The 22,798-nt window shown below is 40.1% G+C and overlaps 1 protein-coding gene across 4 annotated transcripts in view; it reads right to left on the bottom strand.

Moving 5' to 3' along the window:
* aebp2 (AE binding protein 2) overlaps positions 1–22,798 on the bottom strand; it is a 76,050-nt gene that overhangs the window by 20,718 nt on the left and 32,534 nt on the right. For all 4 annotated transcript variants that reach the window (XR_009515379.1, XM_059987635.1, XM_059987636.1 and 1 more), the window contains exon 6: positions 7,069–7,136. Coding sequence is in view for 3 of the 4 variants with exons in the window: in XM_059987635.1 (XP_059843618.1) it covers positions 7,069–7,136 (68 nt within the window). In the remaining variant the exon portion in view is untranslated. The remainder of the gene's footprint in view (positions 1–7,068; positions 7,137–22,798) is intronic.

Below are 22,798 nucleotides of genomic sequence, written 5' to 3'. Positions count from 1 at the left end.
AATAGCACAAAACGAAAGAAAACAGCAATGTATAGAAACAAGCATCAGTCTAGAGAAGAGGTAAATGGGAAAATAATCTGAAATTGAACTCAATGTCAAATCTGTAAGGTTGTAATGTGTTGAAAATAAGATAATATGCTGTTTCTTGAGCTTATGCTGAACTTTACGAGCAAAATGGAGGGGGGGGGGGGGGGGGGGTCCAAGGACAGAATGGGAGTGAGACAGAGAATTGAAATGACTAATTCTCTGTCCCTCTTGCAAGCTGACCACTTGCCTCAGCTTCCCGCAGATCTTGTACAATGTAAGCTCGTTGAACAGCACCTCATCTTTCAACTGACACATTGCAACCTTCCACTTTTATGTTGAGTTCAGTTTCAGAGAAGCCTTTTATCACCATTTACACTGCTTCCACTGTGCCTGTTTCTATACTTGTTCAACCTTTCGTCTTGCACCATCCTTTTGTTACATTAATCTTCCCTCCATTCTATCCTGCATTGTTCTTCTCTTTCATCCTGTTCTCCCTTTGCCACTTTTGCTGCATTTCAAAGCTTATCTGCAAAACTTTATAGTTTTGATGAAAAGTCAATGACTTGAAACTTTTACCTCTCCATAGATGCTACCCATCTTGAGCATTTTCAGAAAGCTACTAACACAGCAAATCAGTGCATAGATTTACAGCAAGGAGCATATCAATTTTTTTTATATCACAATTTCAAATTCAATGCTCAGAGATATTAGTAAGCAGGAAGGTGATCACCAAAGAACAGGGTTATAGAGTTCCCACCATCACCAGCTCATAACATTTTGGTTGTAGAATCTCAATGCAAACTGGTAAAACTTATAGATGAAGTTGTATTGAGGACAATTGGTGATGTTGTCTCATCTTGAAATGAATCAAATAATATGAAAGGTCACTTTTCAATGACAGGTAACATCGGGAGCAACATATGAAAAGCAGACAAGGAACTATGTATATATGTTGTGACTCTTGTGTTGGGATAAACTAGCTAGAAATAATAAAACTATTTTACTCTGAATTTTCCAACAACTGCAGTACAGAGGCAACCAAAATGCTGAAACTGAGAAGGGTAAATTCTGAAAAGTAAATTTTAAATTTGTCTTTTATAACAATCTTCTATATAGTACCATTATTTTCCTGTGCGTTGTGTGGAGTTTGAATAAAATCTTGTACAATTAGAATGTTTAACTAAACAAAGAATACTTGTAGCTGCAACTTACATTTCAACTTAAATATTCCTTGACAAAAGATGTGGTTGGAACAGAAAGCAAGCTTTTGTTACGCTTAAGTTTATGGGTGGCAAATGATTGGAGATCAAATTATAATCCATTCCTAATAGCAATAACTTGGCCTGAAAATCAAGTGGTGTGTTGGAAGAGGAGAAAAGTACAGCTGTGTAAGTAGGAAATTTCAATGACAAATGAAAACTCAGCTCAGACACAAATTGTACTATTTATGACTCAATGTGTTGACAAACAGATCAGGAACAGCAATTTTAATACAAACTTAGCATACCCAGATACCAAACCAGATACTGGAAATCCAAGCAACACACACAAAATGCTGGAGGAACTTAGCAGGCTAGGCAGCAGCTATAGAAAAACGTACAAAGAGTCTGCTGAAGGGTCTCGGACCAAAACGCCAACTATACTTCTTTCACCCATAGGTGCTGCCTGGCCTGCTGAGTTCATCCAGCATTCTGTGTGTGATACCTAGATAGCGCCTGTCTAAAGGAAATTTCCAATCACAGGATACTGCAGTTGTTTCAGTAAATAAAAATAAACAACTGATTTAGTATTCTAAAGTGCCAGCAATTTCATGCAGAACTACAGGAAGCAGTCAACCATCCCAATGTGTACACTGCAGCCAAAAATTGAACTCTTTTTCAGTTCTCAACCTTGCTCAATGGTATTGGCCCATGGCATAAAAAGGCTGGCAAGCATTGCTTTAGATCATTCCAGTTTTGCACTATGCATTTACTTTTGTAACTTTTAATAATTTTATATCTTACTATTTGCAGCAAAACAAATTTCACGACATATATATGACAGTGATAATAAACCTGATTTTGATCCATTTCTCAGCCTATAGTTTTAGCATTACAACTCAGTCATCCGTTTTAAAGTGATGATGGATTCTAGATCCACCATCAGGCATAGAATCTCAGGTGAAAACATAGCAACATGGAATCCGATCAGTTTTTCTATCAGAAGATTGAAAAACACTATTCAGAGTCGTCTCCATTTCCTTTCTAACTGACATGTCAAGGCCTTGTGATGTATTTACTTTAAAAGGATGCTATATCTCTTAATCTGCTCTTTTATTGTATACAATCCCATCAAGTTACCCCCTACTGTCACTCTCCACTTGCCCAGGTTCCTATGCACCCAATGCAGTCCCTTCTCACTGAGCTTGCAACTTGCCAAATGAAACAGTTTTAGTGCACTTGAGTAATTTATTCTGTCTATACATTTTTTTTTTAACTGCTTAGTTAATTTTAGGATCATTAACATTGTTACTACCTAGTCATAGAACACTACAGCATAGAAACAGGCTACTCTGTCTGTGTGCTGAACTATTGTGCTCCTAGTCCCATTGACCTGCACCCAGATCATAGCCCTCCATAACCCTCCCATCCACATACCCAGCCAAATTTTTCTTAAATGATGAAATGCAACCTGCACCCACCATTTCCAAGGCAGCTTATTGCACACTCACCACCCTGAGTGTAGATCCCCCCTCATGTTCCCCCTTCACCCATGGCCTCTAGTTCTAGTCTTACCCAACCTCAGTGGAAAAAGTTTGCTTGCCTTTACTCCATCTATATCACCATATAACAATTACAGCACGGAAACAGGCCATCTCGGCCCTTTTGGTCCATGCCAAAATGCTTTGTAATTTTGCATACCTCTAACAAGTCTTCCCTCATTCTCCTATGCTCCAGGGAATAAACCTCTAACCTATTCAACCTTTCCCTATAACTCAAGTCCTCGCAACATCCTTGTAGATTTTCTCTTCAGTCTTTCAATCTTATTGATACCTTTCCCGTAGGTAGGTGACCAGAACTGCTCAGAATATTCCAAATTTGGCATCACCAACGTCTTACACAACTTCAATACAAATCCTGTTTTCAATATTTTGATTTATGGTCAACATGCCAAAAGCTCTCTTTACAACCCGATATACCCGTGACACAATTTTCAAGGAATTATAGATCTGTATTCTCATATCCCTCTGTTCTACCACACTGCTCAGTATCCTACCACTCACCATGCAATTCAAGGTTTGTCCTCCCAAAGTGCAATACTTCATACTTTTCAGCATTAAATTCTAACTGCTATTTTTCAGTCCTTTTTCCAGCTGGCCCAGATCCCACAAGCTTTAATGGTTTTCCTCACTGTCCACTACATCCCCAATCTTGATTTCATCCACAAATATGCTGATCCAGTTTACCACATCATCCAGATCAATGATATAGATAGATAACACACAACAGCAGACCCAACATTGATCCCTACGGCACATCATTTGTCACAGGCCTCCAGTCAGAGGCACAACAATTTATTACCACTCTCTGGCTTCACCCACAAAGCCAATTATCTAATCCAATTCACTACTCCATTCTGAATGCCCAGCGACTTAGCCTTCTTGAGCAACACCTCCCCGCCCCCCCGCCCCCCCCCCCCACCCATGCGGGACCATGTCAAAGGCCTTGCTAAAGTCCACGTAGACAACATTTACTGATTTTCCTGTATCAACCATCATGCTAACTTCCTCTTAAAAATCAGATTGGTTAGACACAATCTACTACAAACAAAGCTATGTTGACTAATCAGTCATTGTCTATCCAAATAGTTATACTTGGCCCCTTAGAATACCTTCCAATAGCTTCACCATCACTGACTTCAGGCTCATTGGTCTATAATTTCCTGGCTTATTCCCAAGAGTCTCTTAAACAATGGAATAACATTGGCTATCCTCCAATCCTCTGGCACAACATCTGTGGCCAAGGATGTTTTAATTACCTCTGCTAGGGTTCCTGTAAATTCTGCACTAGCCTCTCAAACCTGTATTTTCCTCTTCTCAGAAACTTGCCTACAAGCTTCCTTGATTGTTCATGGCTTTAACTTAAATGGCGTAAAATGTTGATTATTCTAGTGTTTCATCCCTCACAGCTGTAAGTTTCATTAACCATTACAGCTATACTTGGAAAAACCTGAGATACTATCAGCCAGAAACACCCGTGCGTAACAGTTTACAGTAAAAACAAGTCCTTTAATCCCTCACCATTTCCACCTTCTTGCCACCTACACTAATCCCTCTTTGCCATAAAAGGTCTGTATCCTTCGCTAATTTAAGTACCTGTCTAAACGTCTCTTAAAACTTGTGACTATCTAATTCTGGTAAATCCTCCGCTAGAAGAATCCAGATAATCAAATTAATTAATTTTTTTATAAATGAATCACCTGCAGAACTCTCCTCCCACTTTAAACCAATGCCCTCATGTTTTCGTACCCCTACCGCAGTAAAAAGATTCAATATCTTCTGCAGTTTTACATACCTCAACCTTGTCACCCCGTCAGCCTCCTTCACACTTGCTGATCCAACTGCTTCCCAGAACCAAAATCATCCGATCCAAACAATGGTGAATCTCCTCTGTACATACCCCGCCAACACAAACACATTCTTTCTACAGTGGTGACCAGAAATGCACGTAACACTATGTGATGTCTAACTGATGTGTTGTAAAGTTACAACAGAATGCCTCATCTTCTATATTTATGCCAAAACCTGTGAATGCAAGCATACCAAAGCCTTCTTCACCAACTGCATTTGATTAAAACAAACTAAAGAGCCAAACTCTTTCAGTTTTATTTCCTTTCTTTCCCCTGTCCCAAATACCTTTTTGCTGCTTTATAGATTTATTTACTTTACCTTTCATGTGAAATTAGTGCCAGGTTCCTATTTAACTGCTGAGATATTGATAGCATAAAGTCGGATACACATAGTGAAAGAGGATCTTTTTACAACAAGAGATCACAAACAATGCTTTGCTTCCCTCAGAATGGGTCCCATCATCCAAAAAAATTTCTTCTTGATGCATTCTTATCTGCACCAACTCCTAGCACCAGGAATAATTTCAGAAACACAATCTGGTTTATAAATCACTGACATTGGTTGTGAAATTTGTAGTTTTATGGCAGCAGTACAGGGCAAGACATGAAAAAAATTAGTATAAATTAAAATAGGAAGTAATAAGTAAATGGGACAAATGTGGAATAAGGGTTAGTGAGGCAGTGTTCATGGACTGTTTGAAAATCTGATGGTGCAGAGGAAGAAGCTGTTCTTAAAATATTGAGTGTGCATCTCCAGGTTCCTGTAGCTCCTTCTTGATAGTAGCAACAAGAGGGCATGCGCTGATACTGAGGGTCCTCAAGGATGGATGCCATCCTCTTGCGGCATTACATTTTGAAGATGTTCTCAATGCTGGAGAGACTTGTGCTGGATTGAGCTTGCTGAGTGTACAACCCTCTGTAGCCTCTTTCGATCCTGTGCACTGGAGCCTCTATACCAGGTGGTTATGAAAACAGTCAGCATACTCTCCATGGTACATCTGTAGGAATTTGTTGGTCTTTGGTGACATACCATGTCTCCTCAAACTCATAATGAAGTACAGTTGCTAGTTTGCCTTCTTTGTGATTAGATATTGTTGTGCTCAAGATAGTTTGCTCGAGATGCTGACACATGGGAACTTGAAGTTGCTCACTCTTTCCACTACAGGGTCCTCAGTAAGGACTGGCATATTTTCTCCTGACTTCCCCTTCTTGAAGATCACAATCAATTTCTTAGCCTTGCTGATAGTGCAAGGTTGTTGTTACGACACCACTCAACCAGTTGTTCTATCTCACCTCCTGAATGCCTCCACATCACCATCCAAGATTCTGCCAACATTAGTGTCATTGGCAAATTTACCAATGGCATTTGAACTGTGCCTAGCCAACATTCATGAATTTAAAGAGAGTAGAGCAATGGGCTGAGCATTCATCCACATAGAAACATAGAAAATAGGTGCAGGAGTAGGACATTCAGCCCTTTGAGCCTGCAACACCATTCAGTATGATCATGGCTGATCATCCAACTCAGAACCCTGTACCTGCTTTCTCTCCATACCCCCTGATCCCTTTAGCCACAAGGGCCATATCTAACTTCCTCTTAAATATAGTCAATGAACCAGCCTCAACTGTTTCCTGTGGCAGAGAATTACACAAATTCACCACTCTGTATGAAGAAGTTTTTCCTCATCTCGGTCCTAAAAGGCTTCCCCTTTATCCTTAAACTGTGACCCCTCGTTCTGGACTTCCCCAACATCAGAAACATCTAGCCTGTGCACGAGGTGCACTTTTGTTAATTGTCAACAAGGAGATTTTATTTCTAACCAACAATGACTGCGATCTCCCGATGAGGAAGTCAAAGTTCTCGCTGTAGTGGTAGAGACCTAGGTTTTCAGGTTTGTTGATTAGTACTGAGGAGATGACTGTGTTGAATGCCAAGCTGCAATCAATAAAGAACAGCCTAAAGTAGGTATTGCTGTTGTTGTCCAGGTGGTCCAAGGCCAAGTAGCATTACTACACTTGAGGTTCTACTTTTTATATACTATCCATTTCCCAAAACCGCGTTGTTTTGACTTTTATAATTGGTACCAAAATAAACCACCATGCATGGCTGTACATGTCCCCCCTTAATATTTGCTGATTCTTGTGTGTTATTCTTGACCCCATTACTACAAAGGAAACATAGCTATCAGAGATCATTCTTGTAGGTGTAGTGTTTATTTGCATTACTAACTCATGAGTGTAGATCTCTGTCCTTTCTAACCCCTATGCCTTAAAGCTTATAGTTGTACTCTCACAAAGAATCACTTTCTTTTGTCTTAAAGTGTTTAGAGTAATATAATGACTCCCCTCCACAGAAGTCTTAATTAAACTAGTATAAATATACATACAAATACACAAATTTTCAATCCAAAATATGATAGTTCGATAACTTACATGTCTTCTGGTGTCCAGTGAAGCAGCACTTTCACTTTTCCAGAATCCTCTTTCCTCCTTGCTATTACCTGAAAAACACAATTTAGTAGTCTGGGAAACAGCCAATGTAATTTCATAATGAAACAAAGGTCCACAAGATTAAGATAACCCAAAACAAACCCAACTGACATCTCCATTTCAAGCACAATCTCAAGAGAATAGTGCTTATATGAATCAAGCCTGTGTAGTGTGAATTTCTATTTGCAAGGCTACAATATTTGACACCAACAATGCCCAAGGAAGAATACTTTCCTAAATCTCCCAGTGCTCACATTAATACACTGAGCATCCATGATGAGTGTATTGCTCACTATCGTATCCATTTAGTGACTGAAATCAGGCAAAGGCAATTTAATGACAGTTATGGAGTTTGCCCACAAAACGCCAAGCAATACAGATAACATTATTTGAATTCCAATGCATTAATGATTTTCAAGACCCCAGTTTGTGACAATCACTCATACCACTAGACTTGGAATTCAAAGTTTGAAGTGTGGAACTGTCCCAGTGCAACAACTTTTCCACTTTAAAAACTCTCCTGCAAAGGTCTCCTGTCATTGTCGGATACAACAACCAAACAACAAATGATTTTTAAAAAAGCTAAAAATGGATTATCACAATTTTGTTCAGAATTGCATAATTGGAAGCAGCAATCAGTAGACTGCTGTCGAACAGTACTGATTGTGGATGATGCATTTCAATTGAACCACTGGTGTTTAGCTGTTCCCAGTGTGGGTGACTGTGGGCCACAATGGTGTCCTGGGAAATAAAACACAACTAAGTCTAACATTTATTGCACACAAATTCATACATACAACATTATCTATGATCAAGTACAAGATCAAAAAGCACTCAAACACTACTGACAGCGAATAAAGTACATTTTGATCCCCAGGTTTCCATGTGCAATATTACCAAGTTTATTTATTAAAGAAAACATTCAAGTGTAAAATTCTCAATGAGAATCTGAGATTGTTCTTGTCCTAGTATATGGCCTGAAGCAATACTATACGGCAGATATATCATGTGATCATGGCACAGAAATACATCAATTTGGAAAAGGCAATGCAAATATCCATGTGTAATTACAGATTATATTTTAGCCAAATTAGTGGGTCTAGTGAGTCTGCATTCCATATAATGGAATGCAAAGTTCAAAGGTCTGTTCAAATCATCTTGGAAAAATGAAGTCCCACTTCATAAAATAATTTAATGTCTTGTGAAAAACTGATTAATTATTGCTCCAAAATCCAAGTGCCTTATATTAGACTTCATCTCAAATAACTATGTCATGGACTACAGGAAGGAGATATAGAACTTAGTAACCATGTGATGACAACAATCATTCCCTTCATGCTAGCAAAACAATAGTGCTAGTCATTGACTTCAGGATGGGGCACATGCTCCTGTCGACAAAAATTGTTTTGAGGGTGAATGCTTCATGTTCCTTGGAGTAAACATCACAAATTTCCTGCCCTAGTTCAACCACACAGACGTCATGGCCAAGAAAAGAGGCTAAAAAATTTTTTGCATGTCCTTGTCAAGCCTTACCAGTTTTTAATTGATGCACACAGAAAGCATCATTTCTGGATACAAGGCTTGGCGTGGCCTTTGCTCTGTATCTCTGTAAAAGTGACAATTTTAAAAAACATACCAATTAAGTAGCCTACAATTACCAAAAAATCCATTCATCAACTTACCTGCAGTTGGTCTGCTCTAACTAAATAAAATGGAGCAACAATCCCTTCTTGATACCTGTATCAATTTCATTTTTTTAAAAAAAAAAGACATTTCCCCATTTAACCTTCTTAAAGCTGATCCAACTCCTCCTCTACCACCAATCACCCACCTGCAAGAGATTTATTTTTCATTTTATCTCCAAGCGATCATAGGCTGTAAATAATACGTTCCTCTAAACAATACCATAAACATGTTCAAGTGACATCAATGATCAGGGCACTGACACCAGCTTGATCTAACCATTACCTAATGCAATCCACTTAACAGTCATCACTACTGGCTGTAGCCTGAATTAATCCCAACATGTGTCAAGTTCAAGATGTAGCCTTTCTAAGTATAAAGGGGGTGCCCTCACCAATGCCAGCCAGTCTGCCTACACAAGTACTTTGACTCTACCGACCAATTATTTTCTGGGGTTTCCCCAGTGTGGAGAATGGAGTTTAAATTATTAAAAGGCTCAACTTAAGCAATGCATGGAATGCAACTGACATTGCCCGTGTCCATTAGGTGCAAGCATACTGGTAAATCCCAACTACTTCGCTAAAAAGTTGAGCTGCAGCAAAATACAGCACTGTTGAGCAGAAACCTCATCAAAACCATTTGTTACACAATGAGTATACACAAATACAGCCCTCAGCACAACTCAGCTCAAAAGTCCATGCGGTATAGCTACTGAGCAGATATGCCTGGACCACATGACAAGTCATTGGGTCCAAACCTGAACTGCTGAAAACAATTCATAACAGAAGCATCAAAATAGGAGTAGCAGTGCTCCTATGTTGGTTGTACAGCCATTTGGCTGTGCCATACAACTTCCTAATTAAGTAGACTGTTCTGGACAGCTCCCTGAATAATGACTAGCCTCAAGAATTTCATCACAGATGGTTGAAGAATGTTCTCCTCATCAGAGTCCAAATGGCAACTGCCAGCTTTCTTGCTCTCATTTCCCCCAACTTCACCAACTGTGTGAAGCTCAACACATCTAATATTATTCAGTTGCCTGATATTCAGCATGAAACAAGTATAAATTTCCTTTAAACCATTGCTTCAATTCCAATCATAAAGTCCATCATCTGAGCAATAAAACTGAAACTAGGCTTTAGAGCCTTAGTTGCACTCAACTCCAATATGAGTTCCATTTAATATAATGCAATCAGCTAAACTTCTCATTTCTACTCCATTCTTGTTTTAGCAACTTGCTGCAGAATTCCATGTCTATGCCTTAGTTACCTCTAGACTTATTTTTTGTTATTTTTCCCCCACTAGCCCTTCGGTGGGTGCGGGAAGAGCATTGGATATACTCGTTCTAATTTGCAACATATCTCTCTCACACACACAGTATTTATATCTCATGATTTATACCAGCTTTTGACCTGCCAGAGATGTTGGATATCTAGAAAATGCTGGAAATATTCAAGTCACGTCACATCTGATAGAAGAAAAACAGGGGCAATGCCTCACATTGTATTTCCAAAATTTTTGTTATTTTATACTTCTAGTATCTGCAGCTTAGATTTGGATATCCTGAGACCAAGGATGCCATTTCAATTTTTTTCCATGTACTCTTGAATTATATTACTGAATGCAAAGTACTGTAACTGGAGAATATTTTGAAACATGTTTATTAAAGATTGGGAGTGGGTTGCCCTCTTGTGGACAACTGAACAGATTTCTGGCTGAAACAAATCCTCAGGCAGCTAAAAGTTATAATTCTGTCATTTCTTTAGTTCACAATTTGGTAATGTAGGAACATAGCTGTTACAGGAATATAGAAGGTACTGCACATCAATGTAAAACATGAAGGAGACATTAAGTAAAAATTTAAAGCATAACATTTCCTGCTCATCAAGTTCAACAAGAACCAATGGCAGTGTATGGTGAGATGTCATCTCACTACTGGCTGTGCACAGGCTCATTCCAATTGATAATCTATATTGCTATCAGATGTAATGTTTACAACACCACAGATCAAATATTAGCCAAACCATTCAGAATAGATATGAGTTTGCACATGCAAAAAGTTTGTCAAAAGCAATTGCTCAGCATACTAAGAGTAACTGTGACAAACAAAAGCAATCTGCACCAACAATGCTCTCTTCAAAATTCATCCAACATCAGTTTTTAAGTCAAAATAAAATTAAGTTTTCGATTTTTGCTGAGCAGCAGCTTTGAGTTTTAAGTTGCAAAATAATAATGGACACATCTGGAGAAAGAACATAACATAACCTTTCAAGATGACAAACAGCTTTTTTGGAGTCAAACTGTTCTTTATATCCTCAGCTCTTAAATTCATACATCAGTACCTGGGTTCTGAGCTATTCAACTTTCCCCTAACCCACTTTTAAATTCTTGACAGAATGGGAACATAACAGTAGTACAGTTGATGTTATTGATAAAAAAAAACACCAAGATCTTAATTCAAGAGTTTCTCATCATAATCAGACATGACTGACATGTAGGTGTTTTATGAAATGTGAATTATTCAACACCATTATCTAAAGTGACATATGATACAAGTGACCATGGTCTCCAAGACCACTATAGCTCTTGGCAAAATTTTCTATACAACTTGTTTGCCATTGCCTTCTTCTGGGCACTGTCTTTACAAATGATCCTAGCCATTATCAATACTCTTCAGAGGCTGTCTGGCTGGCGTCAGTGGTCACATAAACAGGACGTGATATGCACCAGCTGCTCATAGGACCTGTGACTTGCAGGTTAGTGGATCGAAGGAGCAGCACCTTACACCTCCTTCAGTGGAGGCATATCCCAACCCTGCCACCCAGAACTATTCGAAACATCTTCCTTTATACAGTTATTTTCTGGGTACAAAAATAAAAGAACAGTGTTAACTGATTTGGTTTCATAAACGAGTGGCCGTTCAGGCACTTTGAACTGAAGAATACTCCGCAAGAGAGAATACTCTTAAGTTGCACAATTACTTATTAGTCATACTGTTTGTGCAAGATGTGCACTGCATGCATTTTGCTGCACCTCAGCCATTCGCACATACAGTATTGTGACTTTATAGAACAATAGCTAATTAACATAAACAACATCTCATTGTGAAGTGAGAAAAAACCAGAGCACTGGAAGAAACTGCAGAATGCCTACAGACTTTACAATGACAGCACAAGAGGTCAGGATTAAACCTGAGCTGCTGGAGTTATGCAGCAGTAATACTATAAGCCTTACCACAGTGTTACCCTGCTGATGGAATGGAAAGCAAGTTCGTCACTACACCAGGGACAAACAACAAAGCATCAAATATGAATTTTAAAAACGTTCCAAAAAATGTCCAACTTCAACTTTTCCTTATTGCTAAATTGATATCTTGGGTGAGAGGCCTGGCCATAACCAGCACTGTAGATACTTGGTATGCCAGCTCACTTTGCAGATTGGGTTTCTATGTAAATGTGGCTCAGTAAACTATCTAGTTTTGTCTAGATTTACTTTACATGCTGGAAACATGTCAAGAACAGATCGATATGAAAGATAGGTATGAGACGATACTTCTTAGCTTACTTCCATCCAGTATTTTGTTCACATCGGGCATTCTGTAGCAAACTTCAGGATTTGTTTGCTGACTACTGCATCTACAAACACACTTAGTTGCATCTCATATGAAAGTTGTAATTACTTTGGCAATTCAATCATTTGACTCACCGGCATTTCACATTTATAAGCTTCATATTTATATCGCAACCATTTGCAGCAGCTTGAAGGCCTGGTAGTGCCTTCACACTGTATTGCTGAATAAAAGTAATAAATCCAGACATGAATTCTGAAATCCAAGTCATCACAAGCAGTACAGAAATGGTTCCTAGCCAATAGGATGACAAGCTCATATGCATTCCAGGGACAGTGATCATGATTGAGATGACAAACCGTAGGTTCCTAATCTTGTTTTTGTTTTCCAGCAACTAATATCAAGGCAATCCTAATATCACATTCGGTGGGGGGGGGGGGGGGGGGGAGAAGAAGGAGGAGGAGGACGAGGAGGAGGGGAGAGAGAGACACACACACAAAGACAGCGAGACAGCGCACCTGTGGCATGTCGAACTGTTGGATAAACAAAAGCTTTTAGTGACTGCAGATCATGGTCTCTCTTTGTAGGCATTTATTGCTTGCTTGGTGGGTGCTGGGTGCTGATACTTCCTGCTGAATGGGTGAGGGGGGGGGAATGGTTGAGGCTGATGCTTTGCCCCTGCTGGTGCATGGGTGGAGGGAGAGGAGTTCTGGGGTTCTAATGTTTCTGTAATTTATTCTTTGGATGATTTTCTGTTTTTGTGGATATCTGCGAAGAGCAAGAATTTCAGGTTGCATACTGTATACATTCTCTGATATTAAAATGGAACCACTTGTATACATTCTGGAAGCTTACATGAATAGATGGACCCACAACCTTATCCTGCTGGGACAGTGATAAAGTGTATATTGACAGAAAGAGTTCAGCCAGAATCAGAGACATGTAGATTTCTGTTGGTCTTGCATGTGCTTCAGTTACTTTGTCATTTGATATCAGGCAAGTTGCATTCAGTTTCAATAAGCAGAGGAGTGTTGATGATTACCTCTTGCAGAATATCAACTGCTCCCCAACTACTAGCTGGTTCGTTTACTGACAACATCAAGTCATGCTCGTTCATTTAAATCCCTAAATGAGAAGAGGGTTAAGGAGAACCTCAGAGGATAACAGTTTAAGACCAAAGTTTGGCTCAGAAAATTTCAGGGCTGAGGATACTGCCCACCAATGGTAGCTAGCACACAATACCACAATGAACACGCACCTCTGAATTTCTGGACAGCACTACTTTAGAAGAAATTTTAAACAAAGCCAAATTGAGGTACTGGCTACATGGGGAAAAACTAGAGCAATGAATGAAGTATCAGCTAACAAAGCAGGCTTATGGCAACATTTATGGAATTCTCCTTCCTCTGCAACTATTTTCTCCTCAGTTTCAGCAGCATCATCAACTGCAGTTGCTTCCCCTTTCTCCATCTTCCACCACTTCTTCATTATGAGCTATCTTGTGTAGTGGGCAATAGTAAATGTATTAAAGGGAACAACAATGCACAGAATCCAGCTCAATATCCAAGTGGTAGTGGGCAGTTCACATCCATGCCAAGGTTCAAACTCAGACATTCAAAAAATACAGATGGGGGGGTGGTTTGAGTGGAATTGAAGACATTTTCACTACACGTTAACATTGTTTAATTTTAAGATTTTACATTCACAATATACAGAGGATTTTGGATTTTACCAGTACACTTTGGCACAATTAAGCAACTGCCTCAGCGGAAGTTTAATGAAAATAGTTAGGCAAAATGTATAAAATCACAAAGTACTCTTTATCTGAGTAACAAATTATATATTTAAATGAAATACAGAACAAGCTCGAACACTACCAACACAGTACCATAAAACTCTATTGAGTTCATCCAGGGTACGCTGCCATGTTCTTTTGATAACTAAACAAACAAAACCAGTGCAAACACCAAGTGCAGATAATCAAATGCCTTATACTGTACAATGCTTTCGACGATTATATCCTCCAAATCTCCACTTTCATTGTAACATTCCAAAGTTCCTAACGTGTTGAAGCAGTGAAATCATTTCATTTGTACTCCTAACCGTTTCCAGCATCTCCAAACCCAAATGCTTGAAATCACACTGAGCAAAACAGTTCTAAATTGTCTGTTTATTTCTTGCCAAATGTTGATGACAAAAATCACTGGCTTTTCAATACAACCACATGCAATTGACACTATTTAAAACAGTTCGCTCTAAGCAGAGTGTAATGTCTAATGGCCATGCAAGTGTACACAACTGATGCTAGTTAGAAACTGTTTGGCAAAATTCTCCTGTCCCGATTAAGTGCCACAGTGTCCCAAATAAACAGAGGGAGTCCCGCACATAAAATGCTGGAGGAACTCAGCAGGCCAGGCAACATCTAGGAAAAAGAGTACAGTTGACATTTTGGGCCAAACCCCTGGGTTTCCCTTCTAAGTTCCTCCAGCATTTGTGTGTGTGTTGCTTGGATATCCAGCAGTTAAAGATTTTCTCGTTTGTTAAGGGAGCCCCAGATATTTTTTGGATAACATTTTTGTTCCTGAAGAGTTGTCCCAAATAAGCAGCTGCCCCGATTGACCGATGGTCCAATTAACCAGAACCCGCTGTATTTGTCTGAAGCTCTAAATAAAAGTTTGTGCACCCAGTTAAACACAGTACTTGAACTGACACCTCAAAGACAGCACTAACCCTTTCATACAAAAGCTTTACAAAATCTTGCAGTTCCAAATTTGAGCAAGATACTTGTCACACCCAGGGCACCATTAGAGATGTTGTGTGACAGACACCTAGCTCACTCAATAATTTCTAGTTCGTTTCTACATCCCTCCAATCGCTTAACCACAGCAGTGACTTTCTCGGCACCTATTCAACAAAAAGACTGACAATTTAATGCCATTTTCTACTGAGTTTTTCAGAAAGCAATGGAAAAAGCAACAGATGGCAAGCAACCTCTTCAGAAAATAAGTATAAAACTTCACAAATTGTTAGGTGGAATTAGGCTGAAAAGCAGGATGTTATTACAAGCTTTATATTAAAAAAAAACAAAAATTGGTTTAACAAAATGAAGTGCCTTTCACTCGCACAACACACAAATTAAGCATTATTGGAGTCCTGGCTCTTTTCCAGAATGCCGATTAATCCTCAAAAGGCAGCAGCTTGATTCACGCCACCACTAGATGGCACCCAATTAATTTTCTCAAATTCACTAAATGAAGGTTAAAAGAATGACTAATCTTTCAAGTTTTATAGGAAAGCTTCCAGAGATGTAAAATGGCCCCAAACTGAGGAATGATCATGAAACACCTCACAAAATGATGACATATTATTCACACACTTTGTAGAAATGCTGCATCATGCGATATTTAACAAAGAGGAGAAAAGTAGAATACCTTGCAAGTCTTGTGAATTCATTTTCTTAAATGATCTTGCCAAATTTTCACTTTAAAGTTGGGCGTGTCTTCAGGCTCCTGTACCTCCTCTTTCATGGCAGTGATGAGAAGGAGGCATGGCCTGGGTGATGGGGTCCTTGATGTTGGATGCTGCTTCTTGAGGCATAGCATTTTGAAGGTGTCCTGGATGTTGGGAAGGCTGCTGCCCATGATGATTCTTGGTAAGCTTACAACTTTCTGCAGATTTTTCCCATCCTGTGCATTGGCCTTCCAAACCAGATTGTGATGAAACAAATTATAATGCTTGCTACTGTACACCTACAGAAATTTTTAGAGATCTTTGGCTCTTCAAAATCCTATTATAAATCAAGCTGCTGTTGCGCTTTCTTTGGAATTGCATTAATATGTTGGACCCTGGAGAGACCTTCTGAGATGTAGACAGGAACTTGAAACAGTTCAACCTTTCCACTGTTAGACCTGTCCATGAGGACTGCTATGTGCTCCTTCAGCTACTAAACCAGGAACTTCCAGACTTTTGGGTTGGCCATATTTAACTAAGAATTCAACAATGATGAGAACTTAAGGCTGAACCATTTTAATCAATGACTTGAGGGAGTTATGTGCATTATGTATCTTCACAAAACTATGTATACTTTGGAGATAAAGCAAAGACTAGAAAAGAAAGTGACAGTGAAAGTGTAGCAAACAGGCCACTATGCTTTATTAAAGCCAAATATTTTTAATTAAATGGTTGTGAAAGTTCAGTTCCCAAAATGAAGATGCATGCCTCTGGAAAAGGATCTTAATTTTCAACTGAACTTTACAGAAATTGATTGTGTCAATATTTAATTCTTTGATATTAAACATCAGTAGTATTTTTTTTTAATTTTGACTATTAAATGAATTGAGATGTCCCCAAAATTCAAAGTAGAAATCTACTCTAAATAGATATCTAGGTTAGCAGCTCAAGTCGGCTGCTAAGAAACTCAATGATTGAATTTTTTTCTTATTACTCCTCTCATGAGCCAGGCACTAAAATCAATATGAATCATCTCATAACATTAATGTCTCACTTGCTTCACAACATCGTCACTAAGCATTACACATTTTGTTAATAACTCCTTCCAAAGGTCAGCCTGCAAATTTTTGCTCTGAGAGTAGCAGACTTAGTAAGCTCAAGAAAGCAAATGGCAACTTCAAATGTATTGAATATACATCAAAGTCCTGACTGATTTTCAAAACTTACCTCAGAGCATATAGCAACACAACTGGGATCTTCTGACAAACTGAATTTAAAGCTGTGTGTGAACTAGTGGCTGGGGCACAGTATTAAAATTTCATTACGTGCAACTTCGAGCAATATGGACATAGTTCAATGAAGCCAAATCAAAATTTACCTGTCTGACCAGTGCAACCATAAAATCATAAATTATTGCAATAATGGATGGAGTAATTTGGCCTGTTAGTGTTTATAGCTTCAGCAGAGTGATGTCACTCCCGTTCCCATTCTTTGTCTCTCAAGGTCTTACCATGCTCCCTTTTGAAATTGTATAGCCTCTTTCCAGCATCCCACAAGACAGTGAATTACAAATCACAAACCACCAACTGAGATGCTTTCAAATGAAGTATGAAGTAGTGTTTTGTTCAAAATATAGTTCCTTTCTTTGGCATTCAAATATCTTAAAAATGTGGATTTGCTCAAAAGCTTTTAGGAGGTTCAAAATGCTTAAATATTATGAACGCTGCCAGAAGCAACTAACTTGCACTATTGGTGTTCCAAATATTACTCTATTTCCCACAGCATTTGCCGAGATATATTGATAGTTCAAATGTCATTTTGTGTTATCTCATATTACTACAAAACAGACTTCACAGGGCTCAATTTACTCCACAAGCTGATTTGGCAAATGAAATGCCATTTAGCAAAAGGCGGGGGGGGGGGGGGGGGGGGTTAAAAAATCACAATCAAGAAAAATCAAGAAATTCATAGGAGATGGGCGAGCTCCTAAATGAATACTTCTCATTTATGATTATTGTGGAAGCCCAACGGTGACATTGTGGCGACCCACTTCCTAGCGCACTCGAACCAACTCACAAAGCAGCGCGTGCCAGCATTGAGGCCGGTCCCAAAGAGGGCGCCAACCGTCCAGATGGTAGCCAACAGGTTCATTTGGCACTGACTCCACAAGCAGGTCAGTGAATGGGCCAAAACATGCATGCACTGCCAAACAGCCAAGGTGCAGTGGCACACCAAAGCTCTGCCGCAGCAGTTCCACCCCACCCGTAAGAGTTTTGACCATATTCATGTGGATATCGTGGGCCCCCTGCCAGTGTCACGTGGAGCGCAGCACCTCCTGACTATCATAGACCAGCTCACAAGATGGCCAGAGGCCATCCCGCTCACGGACACCACCTCCGAATCTTGTGCCCGGGCACTGATTGCCACCTGGGTATCTCACTTTGGTGTACCGGCCCACATTACCTCTGACAGAGGCGCCCAGTTCACCTCCAGACTGTGGTCAGCTTCGGCCAGCCTTTTGGGGACACAGCTGCACCACACCACTGCCTACCACCCACAGTCGAACAGACTAGTGGAGCGTTTCCACCGTCACCTGAAGTCGGCTCTCATGGCCCACCTCAAAGGGCCTAACTGGGTGGACAAGCTTCCCTGGGTCCTGCTCAGAATCCGCACTGCACCCATAGAGGATCTGCACACCTCATTGGTCGAGTTGGTATACAGCGCACCCCTAGTCGTCCCAGGAGAGTTCATACCAGCCCCAAGGGGGCAAGAGGAAGAACCCACTGCAGTCCTGGACAGACTACGTGAGAGGCTCGGTAACCTGGCCCCCATACCCACTTCACAGCATGGGCAGAACCCGACCTACAAAAGACCTACAAAACTGTGTTCGTTTTTGTATGACGGGGCAGATATCGAGCACCGCTACATTTTACAGTGATCAGAAACAACGGGTCCACATTCGTGCTGGACATCAGGGGGAAAGAGTAGGTTTTCACGGTGGACCAACTCAAACCTGCCCATGTGGACTTGGCGCAGCCGGTCGAGATTCAGGCACTGCGGTGCAGAGGCAGACCTCCCAAACAGAGCCTGACCCAGACTGTGGACACTGGGGGGTGTATCGCCGGTTCGGGGGGGGGGGGGGGTGACCCACTTCCCAGCGCAGTCGAACCGGCTCACAAAGCAGCGCACGTCGGCATTGAGGTCGGTCCCAAAGAGAGCGCCAAGCCTGCTTCATCAGCAAGGGGAAAAGCCCACGCGTGGGACGGGACTGTGAATACGCACCCCCTACAGCATTCCCGCCCGGGGAGGGAGGGATCAGGAAGGCTTTAAAGCGAGGCCCAAGTTTGAATAAACCTCTTTTGCAACTGCAGCTCACTGACTCCGTGTCGTTATTTCAGCGCTGCATGTAGCACACCGCTACAACATCATGAAATACACTGACATTACCTAAGGGGGTGTGGAAGTTTTGTGACAAATAAAGGTGGATAAATACTCAGGGCATGATCAAGTGCATCCTAGGACTCTGGAATGCTAAGAAAGCTATTTCTGGGACCCTGGAAGAGAACTTTCTATCTTCTCAGGAGCTGTATCAGCAGAATGAAGGGTTGTTAATGGTTTCTTTATTTAATACTGGCTGCAATGATAAACCAGGGAATTAAGAGGCTTGTGAGACTAACATCAATGGTCGGAAGGTTACAGGAAGGAATTTGCCTTTAAGTAGTACTCAGTCCCAACAACTACTCTCACATTTTACTATCCATTTTTCTAAATTTAAAATATTGAAGTAAAATATTTTAAGCTAACCTACAAAACATTGCGCATGTCAAATCAAAAGTTCTAAAACACACCAATTTCCTAAAATTTAAAAACCAAAATTGAGATGCTGAAAAAGTATTCATTCCCTTTGTAATTACTACACTAACTTTTCTCAGTAGCAATATCATTACCAACTCACCCAATTTGTTGATGTAGAAAATTGGAGGATCGCCTACTTTGAATGAATTCATAAGAATACTGTAAAAACCCCATCTCTTTGTAAGGTCCAACAGTATGGCAGATTTTCAACAGACAAAACCAAAATGAAGGCAAAAAGAGCATTCAAGACAAGTCAGAGAAATAATTGAGAAGCTCAAATCTGGATAAGGGTACAAAGCCACCTCAAAAGGCACAGAACATACCTTGGAGCTCAGAGCAATCCATCGGGAAAAGTGGAGAAACTATAAAACCACAGCCACACTGCCAAGGTCAGGCTGCCCTTCTAAACTTAGTTGCCAAAGAAGAATGGCACTTGTAAAGAGAGGCCACTGTGACATCAACAGACACTGAGTGAGTTGCAGTCAGTGGCTGCAACAGGAGATGAAATTCACCGCTCCATAATCTCTAAGGTATTGCACAAAAAGGGCATTTATGGAAGAGTGGCAAGGTAGAAAACACAGTAAAGATTTGAAAGAAGGTCTTGTGGTCGATGAGACTAAGTAGAACATTTTGGCCTCAACACTAAGCAGCTCGTATGGCATAAATCTAATATTGCACGTCAGCCAAGTAACACCATCCCTGCTGTAATGTATGATGGAGGTAGCATCATGCTATGGTGATGCTTTTCAGCAGCAGGAACTGGATATCTGGTCTGGATTGATGGGAAGATGAATGCTGCTAAATACAGAGAGATTCTGAATAAAATCCTGCTAGCATCTGCCAGAAAGCTCAAACTGGGGTGAGGTGGGTGTCTTTCAGCAGGACAATGACCCAAAGCATAGTGCCAGTACTACCATGGAACGGCTTCAAATAAAGAAAACTGATGATGTCTTCAAGTTACTCATTGACCCTAACCTGATCAAACATCAAACCTCAAGATTGCTGTCCACTGTCATTCCTCAACTAACTTGGCACAGCTTGAGCAATTTTGCAATATACAAATCTTGCTTCATAACATGCTAAGCTAATAGAGACATATTCAAAACAACAATGGACTGTCAAACAACACACACAAAATGCTGGTGGAACACAGAAGGCCAGGTGGCATCTATAAGGAGAAGCGCTGTTGACGTTTCAAGCCAGGACCCTTTGTTAGGACTGTAATAGCTGCAAGGAGGTGGTTCAAATAAGTACTGACCAAAGAGGGATGGATACTATTTGAACTGCTGACATTTCAGTTTTTGAATTTTTAGTTTTTCATGCTTTACAATTTTCCCTTTTCCTGGGCTTGAGTATGATTCTCAAAAATTCTCGGTTAAAAATTGATCAAATTCTCTGCTTGTAATATATATGTGAACAAAGACCAGGGGAGAGGGCCTAAATATTTTTACAAGGATAAATACAGTATATACTTAGATGACAAATAGTCAGCAAGAGACAGGAGTTTAAAATCTGCAACACTACCATGCCACCCACTATACATCACAGTTTTATAAAACTCTTCACACTAAAGATGCAAATCTAAAGGCACTTTGTTACTCCTACAATTATATTCAGAACCAAGACAGATGAACACTTGAAGTTACATATAGAATTTAGACTTATGCATGAATTAGACGCAAAGTGTATTGTGTTGGATAGTGATCTTACAGAATGGTGCTGCAGGCTTGATGGACCCATTCATACCCCAAATGACAGTAAGCAGACACTTATGAACCTTCATGGCAGAAACCAGAAATCCAAACAGCAAATAAGGGTGTCAGAGGTATCTTTCTCAGAACCACAGCAACACAAGACAGACCAAGATTGTTTAAAAGAATCATTTTATGATTCTCAGTCATTTTTTAAACTCCAAACTCTACTTTCTCACTTTGTGGCCAATGGGAAACTTGCAAATAATTTTACTACTAATCATCTCAAGGTCCTCAGTGAAGTCAAAAATCAAGCATTGCTGCTCTTACACAACTTTTAGCACGAAAGATTAAGTAAACTATACAGTTGGCCCTCCTAATCTGCAGGGGATTGGTTCTGGGACCTCCCGCGGATACCAAAGAACAAGGATGCTCAAGTCCCTTATTTAACCTGTCTCAGTTCAGTGGTCTTTAGGACCCAGCAGAACCCCGGACCTCATTTAACCTGTCTCAGTGTGGTGGACTTTACAACCCAGCGCAGCTCCGAATCCAGTGTTTCTGTTCATGAAAATCACAATCGAAAATGAAGTGGAAGTAATAAAAGAGATCGGAAAGAGGTGAAACACCATCGGTCACTGGAAAAGCATTAGGCTACAGTCGGTCAACGATCGGAATAATTTTAATTGAGCATGTGAAAGACCCTCCCCCGATGAAAGCTACAACTATTACCAAGCAACGCAGTGATTTAATTATTGAAATATATTCATTTCTTAAGTCTTTTATATGCATAGAAAGGTAAAATATATACCATTTAATAAGACGTGTTTGACTAACTGACATTAAATAATACCAGACGTACCTGTTCTGACTTAAAGACAGACTCAGGAACGGAACTCGTTCATACCCTGGGGACAGCCTATACTTTTAAATCATCTCTAGATTACTTATAATACCTAATACAATGTAAATGCTATGTAAATAGTTGTTATACTGTACTGTTTAGGGAATAATGATAAGAAAAAATAGTCTGTACATGCTCAAACAGCAAGTGCTGGAGAGAGAACTTCCGTGTTTACTCAATCTGTGGTTGGTTGAATCCGCGCACGCAGAACCCGCAGATAAGGAGGGCCGACTGTACTCCAGAAATGGACTGTGTGACATCAAAAACAAATTACTGTATACCAACCAACGCAAGTTTTTACCTTTGAACCAGATGCATCATGTATGTGTAAACATTCTGCCTTCTTTCTGCACTGCCCTTAATTTTGGCTTAGTCTGTGCACATATTATCTACTGATGCCACTGGATATATCTTCAGTGATGTTCCTGGAATCATCGGGTGTTTTCGGTCTTTTAACATCATACACCCTCCTCCAGGTGACCCAGCCAGGGCTGATCAGCTTGTGTCCAGATGGCTAGCTACTTA

The sequence above is a fragment of the Hypanus sabinus genome, chromosome 13, assembly GCF_030144855.1.
Source record: "Hypanus sabinus isolate sHypSab1 chromosome 13, sHypSab1.hap1, whole genome shotgun sequence".
In the NCBI taxonomy this organism is placed as follows: domain Eukaryota; kingdom Metazoa; phylum Chordata; class Chondrichthyes; order Myliobatiformes; family Dasyatidae; genus Hypanus; species Hypanus sabinus.
The sequence above is the reverse complement of the archived record's forward strand: the minus strand, read 5'-3'. Positions and strand labels throughout refer to the sequence as shown.